Consider the following 21,365-nt stretch of genomic DNA (forward strand, 5'->3'; position numbering starts at 1 on the left):
CCTGTTAGATTCATCAACATTTTTTGGCATCTTCTCTTTGAGGGCACTTTTGAGAGGTTTAGATTGTGAACTTTGTATTCAGCTGGTCAGCACCTTGATTGATAGGAACGATTACATTAAAGAGAGGTCCTGGGTAGGGAGAGGGAGACCATACGAGACCAAAACAGGGAGAAGAGCTCTACTTTTTTTTTTTTTTTTTAATAAGACATTCAAACAGAAAAGACAAAAAAGAGTATACAAACAAACAAAAAAGCGTTCACGGTAAAACATGCCAGATTTGTAGTTTCATTTGAAACCAACAGCAAATCATGAAACGTCATGAAAAATATAATTAAAGGTAAAATCTCCTAGAGTAATTACTAAATGAAGTTAAAATTACCACACTGATCAGTAAACCCCAGAAGAAAAATGAACAGCGCTTACGTTTCGGGGCCTTCTTAGACATCATAGAATTTCTTAAAGTTAATGCATAAAATTTGTAGGTTTGGCCACGCTGCACAGTTTTTTTTTTTTTTTTTAAATATAGTATACAGAAAAAAAAACACAACAACTTTATATTCCCCATTTTGAATCATAAGCCCAAAACCTAAGAGTAAAAGATCAGCTAGGAGGATTTTGAGTTATTTACAAATCCAGCAGGTGTATGTGCCAAACGGCTTGGCGTCCATCCCCTGGTGACTTCCACCTTTTCTGTCGGTACTTGTCAGCTCTCTGTCCTCACAGGAGGCTGTTCCCACTTTGCTCATCTCTACTGGTCATCAGTCATTTTGAACAGTTCCAACAGTGCCCCAACAGCTCCAAAATAACCCTACAAAAAAAGGGGAAAACTTCGGTAGGATTTTCCTGGGACCTTTGCCAAAGACCTACTTGTTGTTATTATTTTATTATGGTATGGGGAATTGAACTCAGGAGTGTTTCTACCTCTGAGCTACACCTCCAGCTCTTTTCTTTTTTTTTTTTTTGGTGGTATTAGGGTTCCTGGAAGCCCTTCTACCTCCGGGCTACACTCCCAGACCTATTTTTACTTTTTTATTTGGAAACAGGGTCTCCTAAGCCAGCGTGAGCGGCTGGCTTCGAACCTGCACGATCCTCCTGTCTCTGCCTCCCAAGCGCGGGGATTACAAGCGTGCGCCACAACGCCCGGCTCATTTTTTGTTTTGAAACAGAGTCTTGCTAGGTTGTTGAGAATCTTGCAAGGTTGCTGAAATTGGTTTTGAACCTGTGATACTCTTGTTTCAGCCTCCGAAGTGTTGAGATTAACACCTGGCTAAGACCCATTATTTTTAATAATTCTAGGAATGAAGCTGGGCGTGGTGACACACACTTGTAATCCCAGCATTTGGGAGGCTAAGACCGGAGGATCACAGGTTCTCAGCCAGTCTCAGCTACTTAGTGAGGCCTTCCACAACTTAGTGAGATCCTGTTTCAAAATAAAGAATAAAAAAATAGGGCTGGAAGTGTAGCTCAGAGGTAGAATGTCTTTGGGTTCCAACCCCAGGACTGCAAAAAAAAAAAAAAAAAAAGATGATAATAATAATAACAATTATTATTATTATTATTATTATTATTATTATTATTATTCTAGGAACGATGCCCCCAAAATTTATATAAGAAAATAAAAAACTGAATTCTTGGGCTGGTGATACAGATCAGTGGTACAGTACATGCTTAGCATGTAGGTAGCCATGGGCTTGATTCCCCAGGGCCATAAAAAAACAAAACAAAACAAAAAACAACAAAAAAAAAACCCCAAACTGAACTTTTTGTGTAATAATAATTTATTTGAGTGCCTACTTGTTTATTTATATTAAATAAATTAACATATTTGGCTCCCAAGTACTGGGATTACAGGTATGCACCACCATGCCCAGCAAATACATTATTATTAACGCTATTCACTACACTATACAATAGATCTAAAAAAAAACTTACTCCCCCATCTCAGTGAGATTTTGTAGCCTTTGACTATCATCGCCCACGCCTCCTAACCACCATTTTACTCTCTGCTTTGAGTTCAATTGCTTTATACCCCAGACCTGCTCATATGTTAGACAACCCAAAATAAACTTCATGCAGGACAATTAAGTCTGTGTAAACTCAACCTACCTCATGTTCCAAAAACAGAGCTTTTAGCTGCCCTTTGGACCAAAAATCCATGGCATATGCTAACAGCTTCATGGAGACCATATTGATTCTGAGAAAATTCCCAACAAACACAACTCTCTCAATATTCTGAAAAAAAAATTAAAGAAAAACAACTCAATCACTGCAGAAAAGAATATTTTAAAAAGACCCCAGTGTCCTGTTTTGTATTGTACAGAATCTTGCTTGGCTCAGTGAACTTTTTTTCTTCTCTTTTTGGTACTGGGGATAGAATCCATGGATTTTCTATCACTGAGCTATACCCCCAGCCCTATTTTATTTTTTATTTTGAAACACGGTCTCATTAAGTTGCCGAGGCTGGCCTTGAAGCTGCAGTCCTTTTGTCTCAGCCTCCCAAGTACTGGGATTACAAGTGTGGTGCCTGGTTCTGAACTTTTTTAAAAGTGAAACTATTTTCAGTATCTCCAAAGCAAAGCTCAGCAAATTTTCCAGTATATTCCATAGAATAGGAGGGTGAGATTTTTAGTTGGGCAAAAAAAGAAACTAATATTAGGATTGTTTGCAAGTGTTATGATCAGAATGCATCAGGCCTGACATGCGATTCAACTTCCCACACATACATAAAATTGTCACCGGAGATTAGCTGAATTTTCTCATGCGCTGCCTTAATCCCCTTAACTTTCAAGCACAGAACACTATTATAATGAACTCATAAATGACATGGCTATGGTGTGGCTTAGTCATCAGATGAGTTTGCTTGGTTTGCTCTGTGCCAAACACTGAGGATATAAAAAAAGAAACAATATTCCACCCTTTTCCCTCAGGATATATGGTGGTGGTGTAGCCACTTTGATCAACCTATGGGTTAAAACACGGTAACAAAAAATACACTTGAATGGGTGTAATGGAGAAGGCTTGTAATCTCAGAATTTAGGAGGCTGAGACAGGAAGCCTGCAGGTCTGAGAGCAGCCTCAGCAAATAGTGAAACTCTCATCAGCCTCGAAAGACCCTGTTTCAAAATAAAAATAAAATAGGGCTGGGGTGATAGCTTGGAAGTGGAAGGACTCTGGGTTCAATCCTTAGTACTAAAAAAAAAAAAAAAAAAAAAAAAAAAAAAAAAGGAGCCAGGTATGGTGGTGCACGCTTGTAATCCCAGTACTTGGGAGGCTGAGACAGGAGGATCACAGGTTCAAAGCCAGTTCTGGCAGTTTAATGAGGTTCTCAGCAAATAGAGAGGCCCTGTTTCCATATAAGAAATAAAATTAGGCTGGGGCATTGCTTGGAGGTAGAATGCCCCTGGGTTTAATCTCCAGAACAACAACAAAAAAATGTACTTGTATTTTTGTCACCGTGAATATAGACTTGCATTCTGAACCCACACCTAGGAACGCTCCTGTCCTACACTGGCCATGCAGACTTGCTTCCCAGCCCCAAAGCTCCCAGCTCCAGGGCTCACAGTACTCTCCATACCCCCAGATACTACTACCATTACTTCTTCTTCTTGTGTTTTTTTTTTTTTTTTTTTTTGCAACACTGGGGATTGAACCCAGGAACGGTCCTACCTCTGAGCTACACCCTAGCCCATTTTATTTATTTTAATTAATTAATTAATTACTTTTGTGTTTGTATGTGGTACTGGGGATGGAACCCAGAGGCCTTCTACCTCCAGGCCACACCTCAGCTCTGTGCTATTTTTTTGTTTTGAAACAGGGTCTCTCTAGGTTGATCAGAGTTTCATTACTTGCTGAGGCTGTCCTCAAACCAGAGATCCTCCTGTCTCAGCCTCCTACATACTAGGATTATAGATATGTGACACCACACCCAGCTCTTATTTTTTTATTTTGAAACAGGGTCTCACTAGATTGCTGAGGTTGGCCTTGAACCTGTGATCCTCCTGTCTCAGCTTTCCAAGTTCTAAGATTACAGGCATGTGCCATCATGCCCAGCTATCTCAAAGACCCCAGTATCTCAAGTTGTTTGTTTGTCTGTTTATTTTGTGGTACCCTGTTTTATTTTTATTTGGAAACGGTCTCACAAAATTGCTGGGAGCCTCACTAAGTTGCTAAGGCTGACTTCAAACTTGCAATCCTCCTATCTCAGCCTCCCAAATACTGGGATTTACAGGTATGTACCACCATGCCCATTTTATTTTTTATTTTAAAATAAGGTCTCACTAAATTGCTGAAGGCCTTTCCAAATACTGGGATAATAGGGGTTTGCCACCACACTGAGCTGGCTACTAAATATATGAAAATGCCAATCTAACTGGTACAATTTCTTGTTTATTAGAGTAGAAAAGATAAAAAAAAAAGTTTGATAACCCTCTATTGAGAAACTAGCTTGGTGAGAATTAGAATCACTTTCATAGAAGGAATTTTATAGTGTCTGTCAAAATTATAGTCAACTTGTACTTTGACTTAGCAATTTCTCTTCTGGGAATTTCTCCTACAGATACACTAACATGTGTATCTGTCTGGATAATTATAAATAAATATAGTGCAGACATTTTAGAGACTAGAAGAAACTAAATATCACTAGAAAGTGATCAACTCAAAAATGACATATCTATATGTTAGAAAGCTATGGCCAATGAAAACAGGGCATTTAAAATATACAGATATGCACCGGGCGTGGCGGCGCACGCTTGTAATCCCCGCGCTTGGGAGGCAGAGACAGGAGGATCGCGCAGGTTCGAAGCCAGCCGCGCGCGCTGGCTTAGGAGACCCTGTTTCCAAAATGAAAATGTAAAAAATAGGTCTGGGAGTGTAGCCCGGAGGTATAAGGGCTTCCAGGAACCCCAGTACCACAAAAAAAAAAAAAAAAAAAAAAATACAGATATGAGCCAGGCATGGTGGCACACGCTTGTAATCCCAGCATTTGGGAGGGTGAGATAGGAGGTTTGCTGACAGTCCCAGCTACCTAGTGAGGCCCTTTGTAACTCAGTGAGAACCTGTTTCAAAATAAAGAATAAAAAATAGGGCTGAGGATGTAGCTCAGAGGTAGCATGCCCCTGGGTTTCACACCCAATACCACAAAAAATAAATAAATAAATAAAGTAAAATATGCAGATAGGAAGTGGGAGTGGGGGCGCACGCTTGTAACCCCAGTACTTGGGGGGCTGAGACAGGAGCATCACAGCTTTGAAGCTAGCCTCAGCAATTCAGTAAGGCCTTGTTTCCAAATAAAACATAAGGTCTGGGGGTGCAGCTCAGATGTAGATATCCCTGAGCTCAATCCCCATACCACTATGGTACTGATATGAACAATCTCCATAGGTTATGTCTTTTTTCTTTGTTTCTTTGTTTCTTTGTTTCTTTCTTTCTTTTTTGGGGGGGAACTAAAGATGGAAACCAGGGGCATTCTACCTCTGAGCTATATCCCCAGCTCTATTCTATTCTTTTTTATTCTTTACTTTGAAACAGGGTCTCACTAAGTTGTGGAAGGCCTCACTAAGTAGCTGAGGCTGGCCACGAACCTGGAATCCTCCTGTCTCAGCCTTCCAGGTACTGGGATTACAAGCGTGCCCCCCATCCCGGCTTCAATAGTTTATGTGAAAAATCCAAGGGCAGTATTTTGAGAGGTGCGCTTGAAGTAGATGGAGACTGATAAAAGGGCCGGGACTTCATTCCTGATATGTTAGCAAAGAAGGAGAAGGAGAAGGTAAGAAACAAAAAAAGAGAAGAAAAGAGAAGGGAGGAGAAAGCCAACAGAAAAAGCACATTGTGGCTAAAGCTTAACTTTGAGTCAGAGCTGATGGATGCATGGAGGCTCCTCAAACTATCCTTCCTTTACGTATGTGTACCAGTTTTTATAATAAAATGCTGACATGGTGGCACATGCCTGTAATCCTAGTACTTGGGAGGCTGAGATGGGAGGCTGAGATAGGAGGATTGAAGGTATGAAGCCAACTGGAACAATTTAATAAGACCTTGTTTCAAGAGAAAAAAAAAAAAGGCTGGGGATGGATGGAGCTTGGAGGTAGAACGCCCCAGAATTCAATCCCCAGTATCACTAAATTAATTACTTAATTAATAGTGCTGGGGGTGGAGGCTCAGAGGTAGAGTGCCCCTGGTTCCAATCCTCAGTAACACACACACACACACACACACACACACACACACACACACACATACAGAAAATTTAAAGTCAAAAGGGAAATATTTCATAGCATTCCGATCATCACAACAAAATGTTTTGGGCTCAGTAAATGTGGAGCCACCCTCAATGAAACGGCCAAAGTCAAAGAATCTCAGATCAGCTACTCCAGAGAGCATCTCAGAGACAGCAGACTTTGGTTACTGATCTCTCTGGGAATTCGAGGTTGCCAGTCTCTAGTGTGTCCCCGGGGAGCCCGCACTCACTGAACACCCAAGGGCTCAACCTCCACAGAAACATCTAAAGCAGTTGTTCAAACCAGTATATAACATGGCTCCATTTTCAAATGGTGGAAAATGAATCGACTGCCTTCCCCTGAAGGGACTGCAATACCTGCAGAAAGACCTGCTGGCTGGCTGGCTCTTGCGGAGCATAGGCCCAAGCGGTGCCGGGATGACCAGGGGAAAGGGCAGCTGTTGCTGGTGAGGCAAGGGTATCGCCCTAATTGACCCCTGCATGCCTGTGAGTCCAGCCAGCTACACACAGTCTTGGAGATTGTTTGGCCATGTGAAAAAAAAAAAAAAAAAAAAACAAAAAACCTTTAAAGGTTAATGCCAAAAAATAAACCCTCTGTTAAAATGCATCTCATGACCAAAGTGGACTTTGAAAAGGCACATTTCACATAGTCCTTTATCTAATTATCAGTCTCCCCCACTTCAACTCCACCTGAACTGGGGATTTCCAGAGTTAGGAGCCTGATTCCTATACCACTGCTACACTCAATCAAGGTGTATTGGGTGGTGGTGTCAAAGGTGGTGTGTGTGTGTGTGTGTGTGTGTGTGTGTGTGTGTGTGTGTGTGCTAGGGATTGAACCCAGGGGCATTCTACCTCTGAGCTACACCCCCAGCCCTATTTTTTAAATTTGTCTTCTTTATTTTAAAGCAGGGTCTCACTAGGTTGTGGAGGGCCTCACAAAGTAGCTGAGGCTGGCCATGGACCTGTGATCTTTCTACCTCAGCCTCCCAAGTACTGCCTGCCTGCCTGCCTTTCTCTCTCTTTCTCTCCCTCCCTCCCTCTCTTTCTCTTTTTTTTCTTTTCTGTTCTTTCTTTCTTTCTTTCTTTCTTTCTTTCTTTCTTTCTTTCGTTCTTTCAATTTTATTTGAATACAGGGTCTCACTAAGTTGCTGAGAGCCTCACTAAGTAGCTGAGGCTGGCTTCGAACCTGTGCGATCCTCCTGTCTCAGCCTCCCAAGTGCGGGGATTACAAGCGTGTGCCACCACGCCCGGCATTCTTTATTTTGAAACAGGGTCTTACTAAGTTGCTGCCTCACTGAGACGCTGAGGCTGGTCTTGAGCTTCTGATTCCCCTGTCTCAGTCTCCCAAGTACTGAGATCACAAGAATATACCACCACACCCAGTTATGAAGAGGTGTCTCTTTTGTGACCTCAAAGCTTAAAGTCAGGGATAGTCCCCAGCCATCATGAAGAATGTCTCATACCTTAAGATTCCCCTGTTCAACTGGGAGGGGCTATGAAGAGGTTTCTAAGCCTCCATTTCTTTTCTTTCTTCCCTTCTTTTCCTTCTTTTGTGGCACTAGAAATTGAACCTACACGCCTAGCCCTTTTTATTTAAAAGGTCTGATAAATTCCTGAGGCTGACCTTAAATCTTCCATCCTCTTCTTTAAATTTTTCATTTTTTATTTTCTGGTACTGGGGATTGAACAAAGGCATTTTACCTCTGAGAAAAACTCCCAGCCCTTTTATGATTTTTTTTGGCGGTACTAGGGATGGAAGCCAGGGGCATTCTACCTCCGAGATACACCCCCAGCCCTATTTTTTAATCCTTTATTTTGAAATAGGGTCCCACTGAGTTGCAAAGGGCCTCACTAAGTAGCTGAGGCTGTCTAAGAACTGTAATCCCCCTGTCTCCTGAATGTTGGGTTTACAAGAGTAGGCCACCATGCCCACTTATTATTTTATTTTGAAACAAGGTCTCAAAAAGTTGCTGAGGCTGGTCTCACACCTGTGATCCTCCTGTCTTAGCCTCCTAAGTACTGGGATGCCATGCCTGGCTCTATTCTATTTCTTGACCAGAGTGGTGACTATATAGGTGTGCATCCATGTGAAAAGTCATTGTGCTGACCACTTATAATTTGAGACCTTTTCCTTATATATGCCAGATTTCTTATTTTTCTTTCTCCTTGGTACTAGGGATTGAACCTAGGGGCCCTCCACTCTGGGGTACACCTCCAGCCCTTTTCATTTTTTTATTCTGATACAGGGTCTCACTAAGTTGCTGGTGTTGGCCTTGAACCTGCAATCTTCCTGTTTCAGTCTCAAGTACTGGGATTACAGGCGTAGGTCAACATGCCCAGCATGTATGCCATATTCCTATGAAAGATCATGCCTTTTAAAACTCCATCACTGATCTGTGATCACTGTGTCTCCTATTACTTGTTCCACACCCCAACTTCTTTTGTCTTCCTGACAGTCCTCGGTGAGTTATTCTACTTTACAAGTATTGTCTTTCAGAAAAGGTTCTGTTTTGTAGTGTTTCAGAACAGGTTAGTAAAGCTGTGTCTCCCCCCCGGCTCCACCCCTTCTGGTGCCTGGGCCCTGGCTGGCCAGGGCTGTTGTAGCGAGCTCTCTGTGCTTTGATAGCCCTGTACAATGCTGCTTGAACTCCATGCCACAAGGCAACACTGTAAAGAAGCTGAAAGCAGAGAGAATATCAAATATTGCAAGCGGAAGCATTTTATCTGCAATTATTTGCAAGGATGCGCAAAGCCTTTCCTCCCATTTCAGTGGACCCTTGGTAAACAATGACGGTCACAGAGGCTATGGCATGGGTTGGAATTTGACCACGTTTCACAGTGGGATACTTTATCATGGCGGGATACTTTATTATGTTATCATCCCATTTGTACTTAAAAGCAAAAATCCCTCCTTCCCCCAACACACACCCCTTCTGCTCTCCAAGCTGCGACGACGCCATGAAGGCAGGTTTTGGCGAGGATATGCAGTTTGTGAGAAGGCCAATGGTTGTCGCGCTGTGATCGACAGCACCGGGCTTCCCCGGGTGCCAGCCTTACCTCGTTCAGGGCGCACATCCGAGCGATGGAGCCGATGTTGTTGGTGATGGTGACCAGTGTGGCCCGGGCCAGGTCTTCCTTACTGATGGAATCTCGCTTTTCTTTACTCATCATGTTGCCGAAGCTATGTTGGAGATATCAGTGAGAGTGTTCAAAATCATCCCCAGGCAGGACCCGTGCTTCCACCAAAGTACTGTGGACAGGTCTACGAGTGACTGTTCCAACTCAAATTGCCTGATTTTGCTACCAAGGTTTATAAGCAGACAAGATTACAGTATGGATGGATGGCTGCCCCCTGCTTAAGAGGGACAAAGTAATATGGCTACTATTGTGTATGTGGGGGGAGGGGATTTCTAATGCCTCTAGATATCTGGACAAGAATGGAACAGGAGAAACTGTTGTAGTTTTCCAGAACCTTCTTTCAAAGTTGCCTTGTTTTAAGCACAAGCATCAAGAGTTCAACATCTCAGTGCTTTAGTAAGGACAGGAGATCAAGTTTGAGGTCCAATAGGAAAGATATTTGCACCAGGCTGGTGGGTTGACATTGTAAGAACAAGACTGAGTGAATGGCCAGGGCGGAGAGCCTGCTCTGTGGACAATCACTACTGCTCCTAGCTACTTCGTCTCTACCTGGATGCTACAGCAGATCCTTGAAGGCCAAATCGTTCATAGTCTCCTCCGTAAATGTCCTTCACCAGCTTATCAACATTGGTGCTGTCGCCTTTAGCTGCCATTTCCATAGCTTCTTCAAAGGTCTCACAACCAGTCAGCAAGCAACATAGGCCTAGGAATGTTCCACCTCCAAGACTAAAGGAACAATAAGGTTTATTTTTAAATTTTAGTTTAAGATATGCCCATCCAAGTCCCCAACTACATCAAGACTATTCATATGGGTTAAGAAAAACAGGAGGAAAAAAAAAAAAGGCAAAAGAGCGCTTTGTTTAAAAACAAAGGGGCACTTGAATTAAAGTGCTAGAGCGCAAAAGGAACTTTAGGGTCGAATGGGTAAGAACAAGAGGGCAGAGACCAAAATTAAACAGCAAGGAAAACTTGCCCCTAAATTTGAGAAGAAAACTCAGAAAGACTCTCACTGATTTCCGTTGTGAGACCTTCAACTACCCCTAACCTAAGGGCTCTCATCAGTCTCCCACTTACAAAACAGGCCAAGCATGGCCTGAAGCAACAAGGAAGGATAAACCACTGATCTTTTGAAACCGTATGGAGCTGAATATAAGTACTTAAAGAAAGAGATCTTGTGTGCATAGTTCACAACCATGGAGCCAGAGAGTCTAATGACAGAAGTCACCCAGGCTCTGGCAGGAGGAGCCAGCCCAGGGGCTCCTACACCTGAGCTCGCTTCTGCAACAGAGGCAATCTCATCCCACCTCCTCAGAGACTGCGACAAGGAAACTACTGACCTATCTGATATTGTATTGTTTTGGAAAAGATTATTGATATTTTAGGAACCACCCAGGAATAAAAAAAAAATAGCAACAAAGGTCACAAAATCACTTCTGAACTATGTTTTAAAAACTTTCAATTGTTTGGGGGGAGGGAAATTCCTTTAAAATATAGTCTTTTCAGACAGAATTGGAAAGTAATTACGGTAACTGAGAATAAAATCAATTGTGAATTAATATCAAAGGTAGCTCTGGGAAGAAAAGCAGATTCAGGGTCATGCTACCACTGGCAGGAAAAATAGCTCTAATTCCTAAATTGCTGGACATAGGTTTTATTCTTTATTTACCACATAGGAGAATAAATGTAAGAGAGCTGTTCATAGCAATTGGCTCAGAAGCCCTCAAAAGCCACAGGCTTTGGGAACCCAATTTGCATTTATATGCTGGATTTTAATTGTTAAAAAAAAAGTTGGGATCAAGTTTATTTTTACCTTAAATTTGAAAAGAGAACATTTAGGGTAAATGATATTTACTGTCAATAACTTAACAAGGAGACACCAGGTTAAAGACAGATACCTACAATGTAAATTGCATCTAAAGCAAAACTGTGTATCCTATTCTTAAACTTTGATTCTTACAAAAATATGTCCCTGATTGAAATTATGGGATCTTTTTCATGGACAATTAGGCAGCTGGACACCAACAGTCGCATCTACACAAACGTAGGCGTAATGCCGTGAAGAAACAGAGTTGCGTGGACATTATCACATTGATAACTTAGTCGCAGCAGAAATTGTGCATTTCCTCCAGGAGAGTTTGTGTCTATTTACGTCTAACAGGGCATGACATGTTGCACTGCTGGTTTCAGTCTCCCTACAAAGCTGGCGAGGGTTCTTCTGATCTTTGTTTCTCTTTTGAGCTCCTAGAGATGGAACCCAGGACCTCTTGTATACAAGCAAGCATTCTAACATGCAGTCCCTCTGATTTTCTTTTTTCCTTTCTTGTGACACTGGGGATTGAACTAAGGGGCATTCTACCTCCAAGATACACCCCTGGCCCTATACTTTTTTTATTTTGAAACAGGATCTCACTAGGTTGATGAGAGTCTCACTATTTGCTGGGGCTGTCCTTCAATCTGCAGTCTTCCTGTTGCAGCCTCCCAAGTACTAGGATTACAAGTGTGTACCACCACACCCGGCAAAAAAAATTTTTTTTAAAGAAGCCTTTGCTCACATTTCTAGCTTCTCAATGCCTTCAGTCCTTAATCTTTCCTTGAATATTAGGGAATTAAGGCATTCAACAACCTACTCCCAATGTAGGCAACAGAAGACATTGGCTGACTGAGAAAGAAGGTAACTCAACTGATGTGTGGATAAAAGTGAGAAGGGGCAAATTCAATTGGAAAATGAGAGGTGACTCCAGATAAAGAGCTGAATGGGGAAAGCAAGCAGGCAGGGGCACAGCTGGCTTGCAGACAGAAGGGGGTGCATGGCCACAGACACGCCACACCTCCTCACTCTGGGGTCAGAGCCGCAGCCTGCAGCGAGTTATTTAATCGAGGGATTTCCTCACTCACAATCAGATATATCTATTTATTTTAACAGACTCACAGTAAAACCTGCAGTATATCAGAGACAAAGACATGTTGCTAGAAAAAGCCACTGTGTACTCATCATAGTGAAAGATGTTTGAGAAGTAAAAGAAATTTCCAGTTACTCATTTTAGAGATTGATTTGTTGGTAACTACAGAACCCCCCAGACATTAATGGACATAAAGAGATGCTCTTGAATAGATTAAATGCTCTTAAATAGATTCCAAAATGATAAGGTGAGACACCCTGCTCCCTGCTACTTTCTACAAAGTTGAAGTTACTTTCTTTTATTTTTTTTGCGGTACTGGGGATGAAACCCAGGGGCATTCTACCTCCGAGCTACACTCCCAGCCCTATTTTTTATTCTTTATTTTGAAACAGGGTCTTACTGAGTTGCAAAGGGCCTCACTAAGCAGCTGAGGCTGTCCATGAACTGCAATTCTCCTGTCTCAGCCTCCCGAGTGCTGGTATTACAAGCGTGCGCCACCATGCCTGGCTTAAGTTGAAGTTATTTATATTCCTCTGTGTGTGTATGTGTGTGTGTGTTCCCAAGTACTAGGATTACAAGCATGCGCCACCATACCCAGCTTATATTCTTGTTTTTCTTTTTGTTTATTTATTTTGTGGTGCGGGGGTTTGAACTCAGGGGCATTCTACCTCTGAGATACACCCCCCAACTTGACTTTTTATTCTTTATTTTTGAAAAAGAATGTCACTAAGTTGCAGAGGGCCGCACTAAGTAGCTGATGCTGGCTTTGAACCTGCAATCCTCCTATCTCAGCCTCCCAAGTACTGGGATTACAAGCACGCACCATCATACACCTGGCTTACATTTTTCTTTTTAACAGACTAACACTAAGGGTGTCAGCTCTAAAGTACTCTTTTTTCCAATGCTTTCCACACTAAAATTAGAGTTGTTATACTAGGAGAAAAAAATGTTGCTATTTAACTTGGGAAAATTACAGATATGAACCTTTTAAATCCAAGCTTAAAAGAAAACTGATATTCCATAATGACATAGCTTCTTACAAATGACAAAAAACCTGAAGTTACAGCTATAAAATCACACAAGTAGCAAAACTTAAAGTTTAAACCACTTGTTTAGATCCGTGATTCCCAAAGTGTGTTCCACATGCTAACATTTACTGGCAACTCTAATAGTTTATGTTGGCTTTTTTTTTTTTTTTTCGGTACTAGGGATGGAACCCAGAGGCATTCTACCTCCAATCTATACTCACAACCCTATTTTTTATTCTTTATTTTGAAACAAGTTCTCACTGAATTGCAAAGGGCCTCACTAAGTTGCTGAGGCTGTCCACAAACCCTGACCCTCCTTTCTCTGCCTCCTGAATGCTAGGATTACAAGTGTACGCCACCATACTCAGCTTATATTGGGGTTTTCTAACTCAGATCAAAAGAAACCTTCAGAGCAGGATGTAGTGGTACATGCCTGGAATCCTAGTACTTGGGAGACTGAGATTGCAGGTCCAAGTCCAGCCTCAGCAACATAGCAAGCCCCTCAACAACTGCATGAGACTCTTTGAAAATAAAAAATAAGCTGGGTGTGGTGGCAAACGTTTGTAATACCAGTACTTGGGAGGCTGAGACAGGAGGATAGCAGGTTCACAGCCAACATCCACAATTTTTGTGAGGCCCTCCACAACTTAGTGAGACTCTCTTTCAAAATAAAGAATAAAATAGGACTCGGGGTGTGGCTCAGCGGTTCCATCCCTAGTACCATACAGGGAAGAAAAAAAAAAAAAGAAAGAAAGAAAGAAAAAAAATAAATAAACCAGGTTTATAATCTCAGTACTTATAATCTCAGTACTTGGGAGACTGAGACAGGAGGACTGCAGATTGGCAGCCAACCTCAGCAACTTAGAGAGGCCCTCCACAACTTAGTGAGACCCTGTTTCCAAATAAGAAATAAAATTGGGCTGGGGGTATAGCTCAGAGGTAGAATGCCTCTGGGTTCAATCCCCAGAACCATCCCCACCACCACAAACACACAGAAACCTTGGCAGAATTGCTCAGGTTGGAAGGATCAGAGGCTCCAGAGACAGGAGGTTTCATCCTGCCTGCTACCCCCACTACCTGTGGCAGCCCCAGAGAGGGCTCCTATAGCTCATTTCTAAAACCACTGGCTAAGACAGAGATTAAAGGGAAACTTGGACATCGAGACAGGAGTTGTTGCTACGTGGAGAACACTGGCCATTAACAGGCATTTACCAATAACTAGAACTGATAGGCATTATTACATATATATAAGGAGCCAAACACCATAGTTAGCTCTTCAGAAGCTACTTAAGATGACCCAGATCCCTGGAGTCTCCAAGACTGAGACTATATCTGTGATATAGTTCATGGAACTGTTAAGTGTTCATCAACAAAACTAAATATCTATAATCAAGGAGAATCTTGGGCTTGTTGTTCCCTTGGGATCAGCTTTACCAATTCAATGACTCCTCCTGGGAGTAAGACTGCAGCTTCTTAAAAATTATCCCTTTATCAGATTACTCTCCAAGGTAAAAGTAGCTCAGCTGAAATATTCATGTCTCTTATACTCCTGGCAGTAGTAACGAGGCTACGGGGCCGCTTTTGATTCTTAGGTGAACAAGCTTAGTCTTCTTAGATGCACATGTGAGCAGGTAAGCTTCCGTAGTCTCAATGGAGAAAAAAAATGCATGCCTAGTAGAAATGAACTAACATGAGAGCCTATACATTGGACTCAAGCAGGCTTCAATATGGGGAGAGAGAGAGAGAGAGAGACAAAGAGAGAGACAGAGAGTGAGAGAGAGAGTGTGTATGTGTTGCTAGGGTTTCTCAACAGCAGCTCTAATGAATCGGGGTTGATAATTTTGGATACTGAAGGAATTGCCTGATGCATCGTGGAACAGTACAATGCAGTATCCTTCACCTCAACGTACTAGATGCCAGTAGCATCCCACTTCCAGTGATGATAACCAAAGCATGTCTCCAGACATTAGTCTAACATCCCCTGCAGAGGCTAAATCTTCCCCTGCTTCCAGTGCTAGAAAACTATAGGAACAATCTAAGCAACAACAGCTTTCATGGAAGAAATGTGGATAGTGAGACTCAGAAAAGTATTGTATCTTTATCTTTCAAAAACAATGGTTTCAGCCAAATGGCACATGTCTAGTACTTGGGAGGCTGAAACAGAAGAATCATAGGTTCTAGGCCAGCCTCAGCCAATTTAGCAAGACTCTCTGCAACTTGCAAGACTCTGTTTCCAAAAAAATTATTTTATAGCTGGGCGTGGTGGCGCACACTTGTAATCCCCGTACTTGGGAAGCTGAGACAGGAGGATCGCATGGGTTCAAAGCCAGCCTCAGCTACTTAGTGAGGCTCTTAGCAACTCAGTGAGACAGTGAGACCCTGTTTCCAAATAAAATATAAAAAAGGTCTGGGAGTATAGCCCGGAGGTAGAAAGCCTCTGGGTTCCACCCCCAGTACCACCAAAAAAAAAAAAAAAAAAAAAAAAAAAAAATATATATATATATATATATATATATATATATATATATAAAATAAAATAGGACTGGGGGTGTAGTTCAGAGAATGCCCCTGGGTTCAATTCACAGTATTATTCCCCCTTCACTCCCCTCACAAAAAAAAGCAATGGTTTTAACACTGTGTCCCAAAGTACATTCTACACAGCACTAGTTCCTTAAATTGTTCCTCTAAAAATGTGTTCTATAGTCTAAAACGTTGGAGAAAATCTTCACACCAAATCAGTATGAAAAACCTATTTACTTTTGTTTACACTGAGGTTTCTCAAAGGTATCTGACAGCAATTTTCCCCATGTTGACTTTCCATTAACAAGCTGGGCATGGAGGTGTACACCTAATCTCAGTGCTTGGGAGGCCGAGACAGGAGGCTTGCAGATTCAAAGCAAAGCCTCAGCAAAGCAGTAAGACTCTCATCAACCTAGTGAGACCAGGCTTCCAAATAAGAAATAAAATCAAAGCCGGGATGGTGATGCAGGCCTATAATCCCAGTATTTGGGAGGCTCAGGAGGATTGCAGGTTTGTGGCCAGCCTCAGCAACCTGTGAGGCCCTCCACAACTCAGACACTCTTTCAAAATAAAGAATAAGGGTGTATTCATTCAAGTCACCCCTCCATGCCACTCTGGCATGGGGCTATATTTCTATTTTCTGTATTTCTATCTTTCTAATAAACTTCTTTAAATCTTCAAAAAAATTAAAAAAAATTAAAAAAATAAAGAATAAAATAGGGCTGAGGGTGTAGCTCAGAGATAGAATGCCCCTGGGTTCAATCTCCAGTACAGCAAAAGAGAAAAAGAGAGAAAGAGAGGAAGAAAGAAAGAAAGAAAGAGAAATTGGGCAGCAGGGTATCGCCCAAAGTAGAATGCCTCTGGGTTAAAACTCAAGCATCACCACAAAAAAAAAAAAAAAAAAAAAAAAAAAATCCCCATTTACAGAAAGCTGAGCCCGTTTGTCTCAAAGCGTGTTTAAAAACAAGACACTCTGACCAGCTGGGCTCCCGAGGCTGCATTCCAGAATCCCCTAGGAGCTGCACTGACTACTCCATTTACCTGAGGAGAAAAATAACCTTCTTTGTAAAGCTCGTTTTGCCTGCTGGCTGGAATGGTGTGCTCTGTCAAGCAGCTCACCCTGTGCTAGGCACCAAGAACATGCCAAAGAAGTTTCCCTGACCATCCCCAGCACCCTTCTCTCTGGCTTTTGCAGGGCTTATTGTCCTTTCTGTTCCTTTGGGCTCGATACGTACCACCTTGCTGGCAAACTTCTCAGGTTTCCTTCTCTTACCTGGCCACGGTTTCCAGCAAGGCAAAGACTGTTTTATTAACCTGTATATAAATCGCACTCTTACTCATTTACCATATCACCCAATAAGTCCTTACTGGTTGGCTCAGGGGGCCAAGATATTTCTTTACAAAATGTGTGTAAACATAAATCACTTTTTAGTATACAATGTGTGTCAGGAGGTGGTTCAAGCACAGGGAGGCTCTCCTAGTGGAAGGCAGGTTTACCTGGTCCCTGTGACTCTTTTATAGTTGTCCTTGGAGTACACAGCGAGAATGCTGACGCCAGAGCCCATGTTCACCAGCAACATAGGGTATGGGTTATCAAGGCAATATGGCTTTTTTTGACACAATTCAGGATTTGTGGGATTTTCGAAATAGTAACATTCTGGCTTTCCGTTGAAGCCGACGGAGTCGACGTAAAGCAGGCCCTGAATCAGACAGTCCAGTTCATCCAGCTTATGCAGCTGCAGATCAGCAATCTGAAAGATAACAAAACCTTGTCAGATGCCATGGGCCCTCCCGGGGAGATGACCCAGGGGCTTCAGCTGGATTCATCATTGGGTCATTCCAGCTGGGCGTGGTGGCACATGTCTGTAATACTAGTAGTACTTGGGAAGCTGAGCCAGGAGGAATCAGCCTCAGCAAAGAGTGAGACTTTCATCAACCAGCAATACTGTTTCAAAATAAAAATTAAAAGTAGAGCTAGGAGCCAGGTATGTGGCATATGCTTGTAATCCCAGTACTTGGGAGGCTGAGACAGGAGGATCACGTAGGTTCAAGGACAGCCTTAGCAGATTAGTGAGGCTCTCAGCAACTTAGTGAGAACCTGTTCCCAAATAAAATATAAAATAGGTCTGGGAGTATAGCCCAGCGGTATAAGGCTCTTGGGTTCCTTCCCCAGTACCACACACACACACACACACACACACACACACACACACAGAAAGTAGGGCTAGAGTGTACCTTAGAGGTAGAATGCCCCTGGATTCAACACCCAGTACCACAAAACAAAGAAACAAACAAAAAATGTGGGTCTTTCTCGTTAAAAGCATAGAAACAGATACTGGGCAAGGTATCACACACCTGTAATCTCAGTACCTGGGAGGCTGAGACAGGAGGATTGCAGGTTTAAGACTAGCCTTGGCAACTTGGTGGGACCCTGTTCCAAAATAAAAAATACAAAGGTTGGAGGTATAGCACAGAGGTAGACAGAGATAGAATGCCCCTGAGTTCAATCCCCAGTACCCCCCCACACACACACACAGCATGGAAACATTTTTGAAACACCAAGTTGTGAAATCCTGCTGATAATCACCTGGAAAAGTACCTGTGCTAACAGACAGGAGCCTGGTTCAGTCCTGGAAAGGCATCTATTGGCAAGCATAGCGGGTTGAACGTGGCCCCGCCCATGCCTTCTTAGAACCTGTGCACATGTACTTATTTGGAAAAGGGGTTTTTGCAAAGATAATTAGGTTAAAGATCTTGAAGATATCATCCTAGGTCATCTGGATGGCCCTAAATCCAATAACAAAAGTCCTTATAAGAGACACATAGGAAAAACGTGAGAGCCACAGAGGACATGGCCATGTGGAAAGGAAGGCAGCCATTAGCATGCCGCCCACACGCCGGGGATGCGAGGATGAGGCTAGGGACAGAAGCTCCCCAGAGCCTCCAAGGAAGTGCGGCCATGCTGATGCCTTGATTTCAGACTTCTGGCCTTGAGAAGAAGCCAAACAATGTTCGTTGTTTTAAGCCACGAAATTTGTGATAATTTGCTATAGCAGCCATGGGCTCTAATATGGCATGCTGCTGAAGGGGTTGCTCTCCAGCAGGGTGAGCGGAATGAAGATATTCAGAAAATAAGACCCTTCCACTTCCTTCCCAGGGCATGAAGCCCCCCAAAGACCTGGAAACTGCGGAGAACCTTCGTGGAGCCCGCAAAGGTTGACTACGCTTTACCCAAATGTGGATTCTGGAGTTAGCTCTGGCTTTGAATTCTAGCTCGAAACTTACTTTAAATTACTAACTTGCAGGAGGTAAGTGCTCAACTAGCACACACCTACCTACCAGTGACCCCCTGTTCTAGCATCCTCACTGCCATAGTGGGTACCATGTCTGGGATCTGGAAACAACCTCTCTGAGCACTAGACTTAGCTCTTTTGCCAAAACAATATCACCGCCATTAGGCAAGTCAGCAACCAAAATAAGACTTTTGACTTCACATCAATCATCTGAGTTTTCTATTTAACAAAATGGACTGAATCCATTCCTGCCCAGCAGAGTTAGAACAAGTTACCAGTTGGCAGTGGAAATATTTTTGATACATAGAAAATAAACATTCTAAATGGCCCTTGGTCATAAAGTAAATGTATCTCATAAATGGTTTCAAACATTTCCTTTGTTATCAAGTGAAGCTTTTGCAAGAGATGCATGGAATTACACAGGCTTTGAGGGGCAATGCTATCAGTACAGAACTGTCTATCCAGTGACCTGAAAGACTACAGTGGGACAAAGATGGGCAAAACCCATCTCCTCCATCATCCTTGATTCCACAGCCTTCCGTGTATTTACAGCACTGGTCACAATCTGCTCATTTGGGGATTTATCACGTGACCCTCTGCACAGGCTCAAAGGCCCTTGCTTAACAAACATGCATTCAGTGAACAGGGAAAGTAAGTTATCACCTCATGGATCACCCCAAGCTGCAGAGGAGTGATTTCATCAGCCAGTCTTGGGACCAGAGGTTAACCTGCTTAAAAATTAATCAGAGGTTCTTCATCAACAATACTGACAGCCAACCCCAGAACCAACACCATAAACATGAACAGAGGCATAGTCCGTCCAGCTGGACACCCTGGAAACATGCTAGTAGGGGGGCAAAAAACTGTCAAGGCAAATAAACTGAGCACGCACAGCTTCGATCTGAAAGGAAACATCACTATCTCACCTTTCCCCTCAAAACGATTCTCAAATAAAGTGCTAGTGGCAAACAAGCATGACTTCTACACATTTTGCAGAAGGCTAGATATTTTTGGAGCCTGAAGTCATGCAGCCCCAGAGAGAAGGGAAACACAGGTATTAGTCACTTTCACAGAGACCTAGAGGAAAAAGAAGAGGTTCCCAAATGCTGGTAATGAGTCAAACATTTCAGAGGGCCTGTTTGGAAACACCAATTCAAAACAAGTTGGAAATTAACCCTCAGACGGGGCAGTTTGTTGATAATCCTGAATTAACGTGGTGGAAAGCTTAAAATAGGCTGCCTGGAACTCAACTGGGCTGAGTTTTCTTTCTGTGTGGGCTCACACACTCTAGTGCCTTAAGGAGACAGAAAGAAAGCACGATGGAGTGAAGCGCTGGAGTAGGTGACAGTCACAGAACGATGGAGACAGTCGACAAGACGTTGGACCGCACCTCTCTCCTCTTCACCTCCAGCCTGTCGCTGCCACCCGGTAATGGCCCCAGTGTCGCCAGCTGCTCATATTTTTCAAGAGGCAGACACCTAGATTTTTATGTGAAATCTTTTTATTAATGTGAAATCTTTTAATTTTTCAATATTGGTGCCTAATTTTGGTCTACTTATCGCAGGCTAACAATTTTCACCTATTTTATGTACAGTTGTTATGGCTCAGATGTTGCTTGCCCCCCTACAAGCGTCCATGTGTTGGAAGTGTGGTCCCCAGTGAGAAGAGGCAGGAGTTGGTGGGACCTCTAAGAGGGGAGGGTCTGGTGGGAGACCCTTAGGTCCTTAGGGGTGCTGTTCTAAGAAGGGGGCACTTGGACCCCTGGAGTGAGTTGTTATAAAACAACTCTGAGAGGGGGTTGTTAAAAAAAGTCTGACCCTCGCCGGGCGTGGTGGCGCACGCTTGTCATCCCCGCGCTTGGGAGGCGGAGACAGGAGGATCGCGCAGGTTCGAAGCCAGCCGCGCTGGCGTAAGAGACCCTGTTTCAAAAATATAAAATAGGTCTGGGAGTGTAGCCCGGAGGTAGAAGGGTTTCCAGGAACCCCAGTACCACCAAAAAAATAAATAAATAAAAAATAAAAAAAGTCTGACCCTGAAGCCGGATGTGGTGGCTCACATTTGTAATCCCCGCGCTTGGGAGGCAGAGGACAGGAGGCAGGTTCGTGGCCAGCCTCAGCTACTTAGAGGCCCTCTACAACTTAATAAGACCCTGTTTCAAAGTAAAGAGTTAAAAATAGGGATGGGGGTGTAGCTCAGAGGTAGAATGCCCTGGGTTCAATTCCCAGTACTGGAAAAAAAAAAAAAGAAAAAA

The 21,365-nt window shown here is 42.9% G+C and overlaps 1 protein-coding gene across 2 annotated transcripts in view; it reads right to left on the minus strand.

The window, feature by feature from the left end:
• Positions 1 to 748: 748 nt before the first annotated feature.
• The window catches only part of PANK1 (pantothenate kinase 1), a gene marked incomplete at both ends in the record, with an annotated part of 70,645 nt that continues 50,028 nt past the window's right edge, over positions 749 to 21,365 (minus strand). For both annotated transcript variants that reach the window (XM_080694273.1, XM_080694274.1), the window contains 5 exons: positions 749 to 808; positions 2,107 to 2,232; positions 9,293 to 9,416; positions 9,923 to 10,099; positions 17,319 to 17,572. In XM_080694273.1, the coding sequence (XP_080550399.1) occupies positions 749 to 808; positions 2,107 to 2,232; positions 9,293 to 9,416; positions 9,923 to 10,099; positions 17,319 to 17,572 (741 nt within the window). The remainder of the gene's footprint in view (positions 809 to 2,106; positions 2,233 to 9,292; positions 9,417 to 9,922; positions 10,100 to 17,318; positions 17,573 to 21,365) is intronic.

Source organism: Muscardinus avellanarius (genome assembly GCF_963383645.1).
Source record: "Muscardinus avellanarius genome assembly, chromosome: 4".
In the NCBI taxonomy this organism is placed as follows: domain Eukaryota; kingdom Metazoa; phylum Chordata; class Mammalia; order Rodentia; family Gliridae; genus Muscardinus; species Muscardinus avellanarius.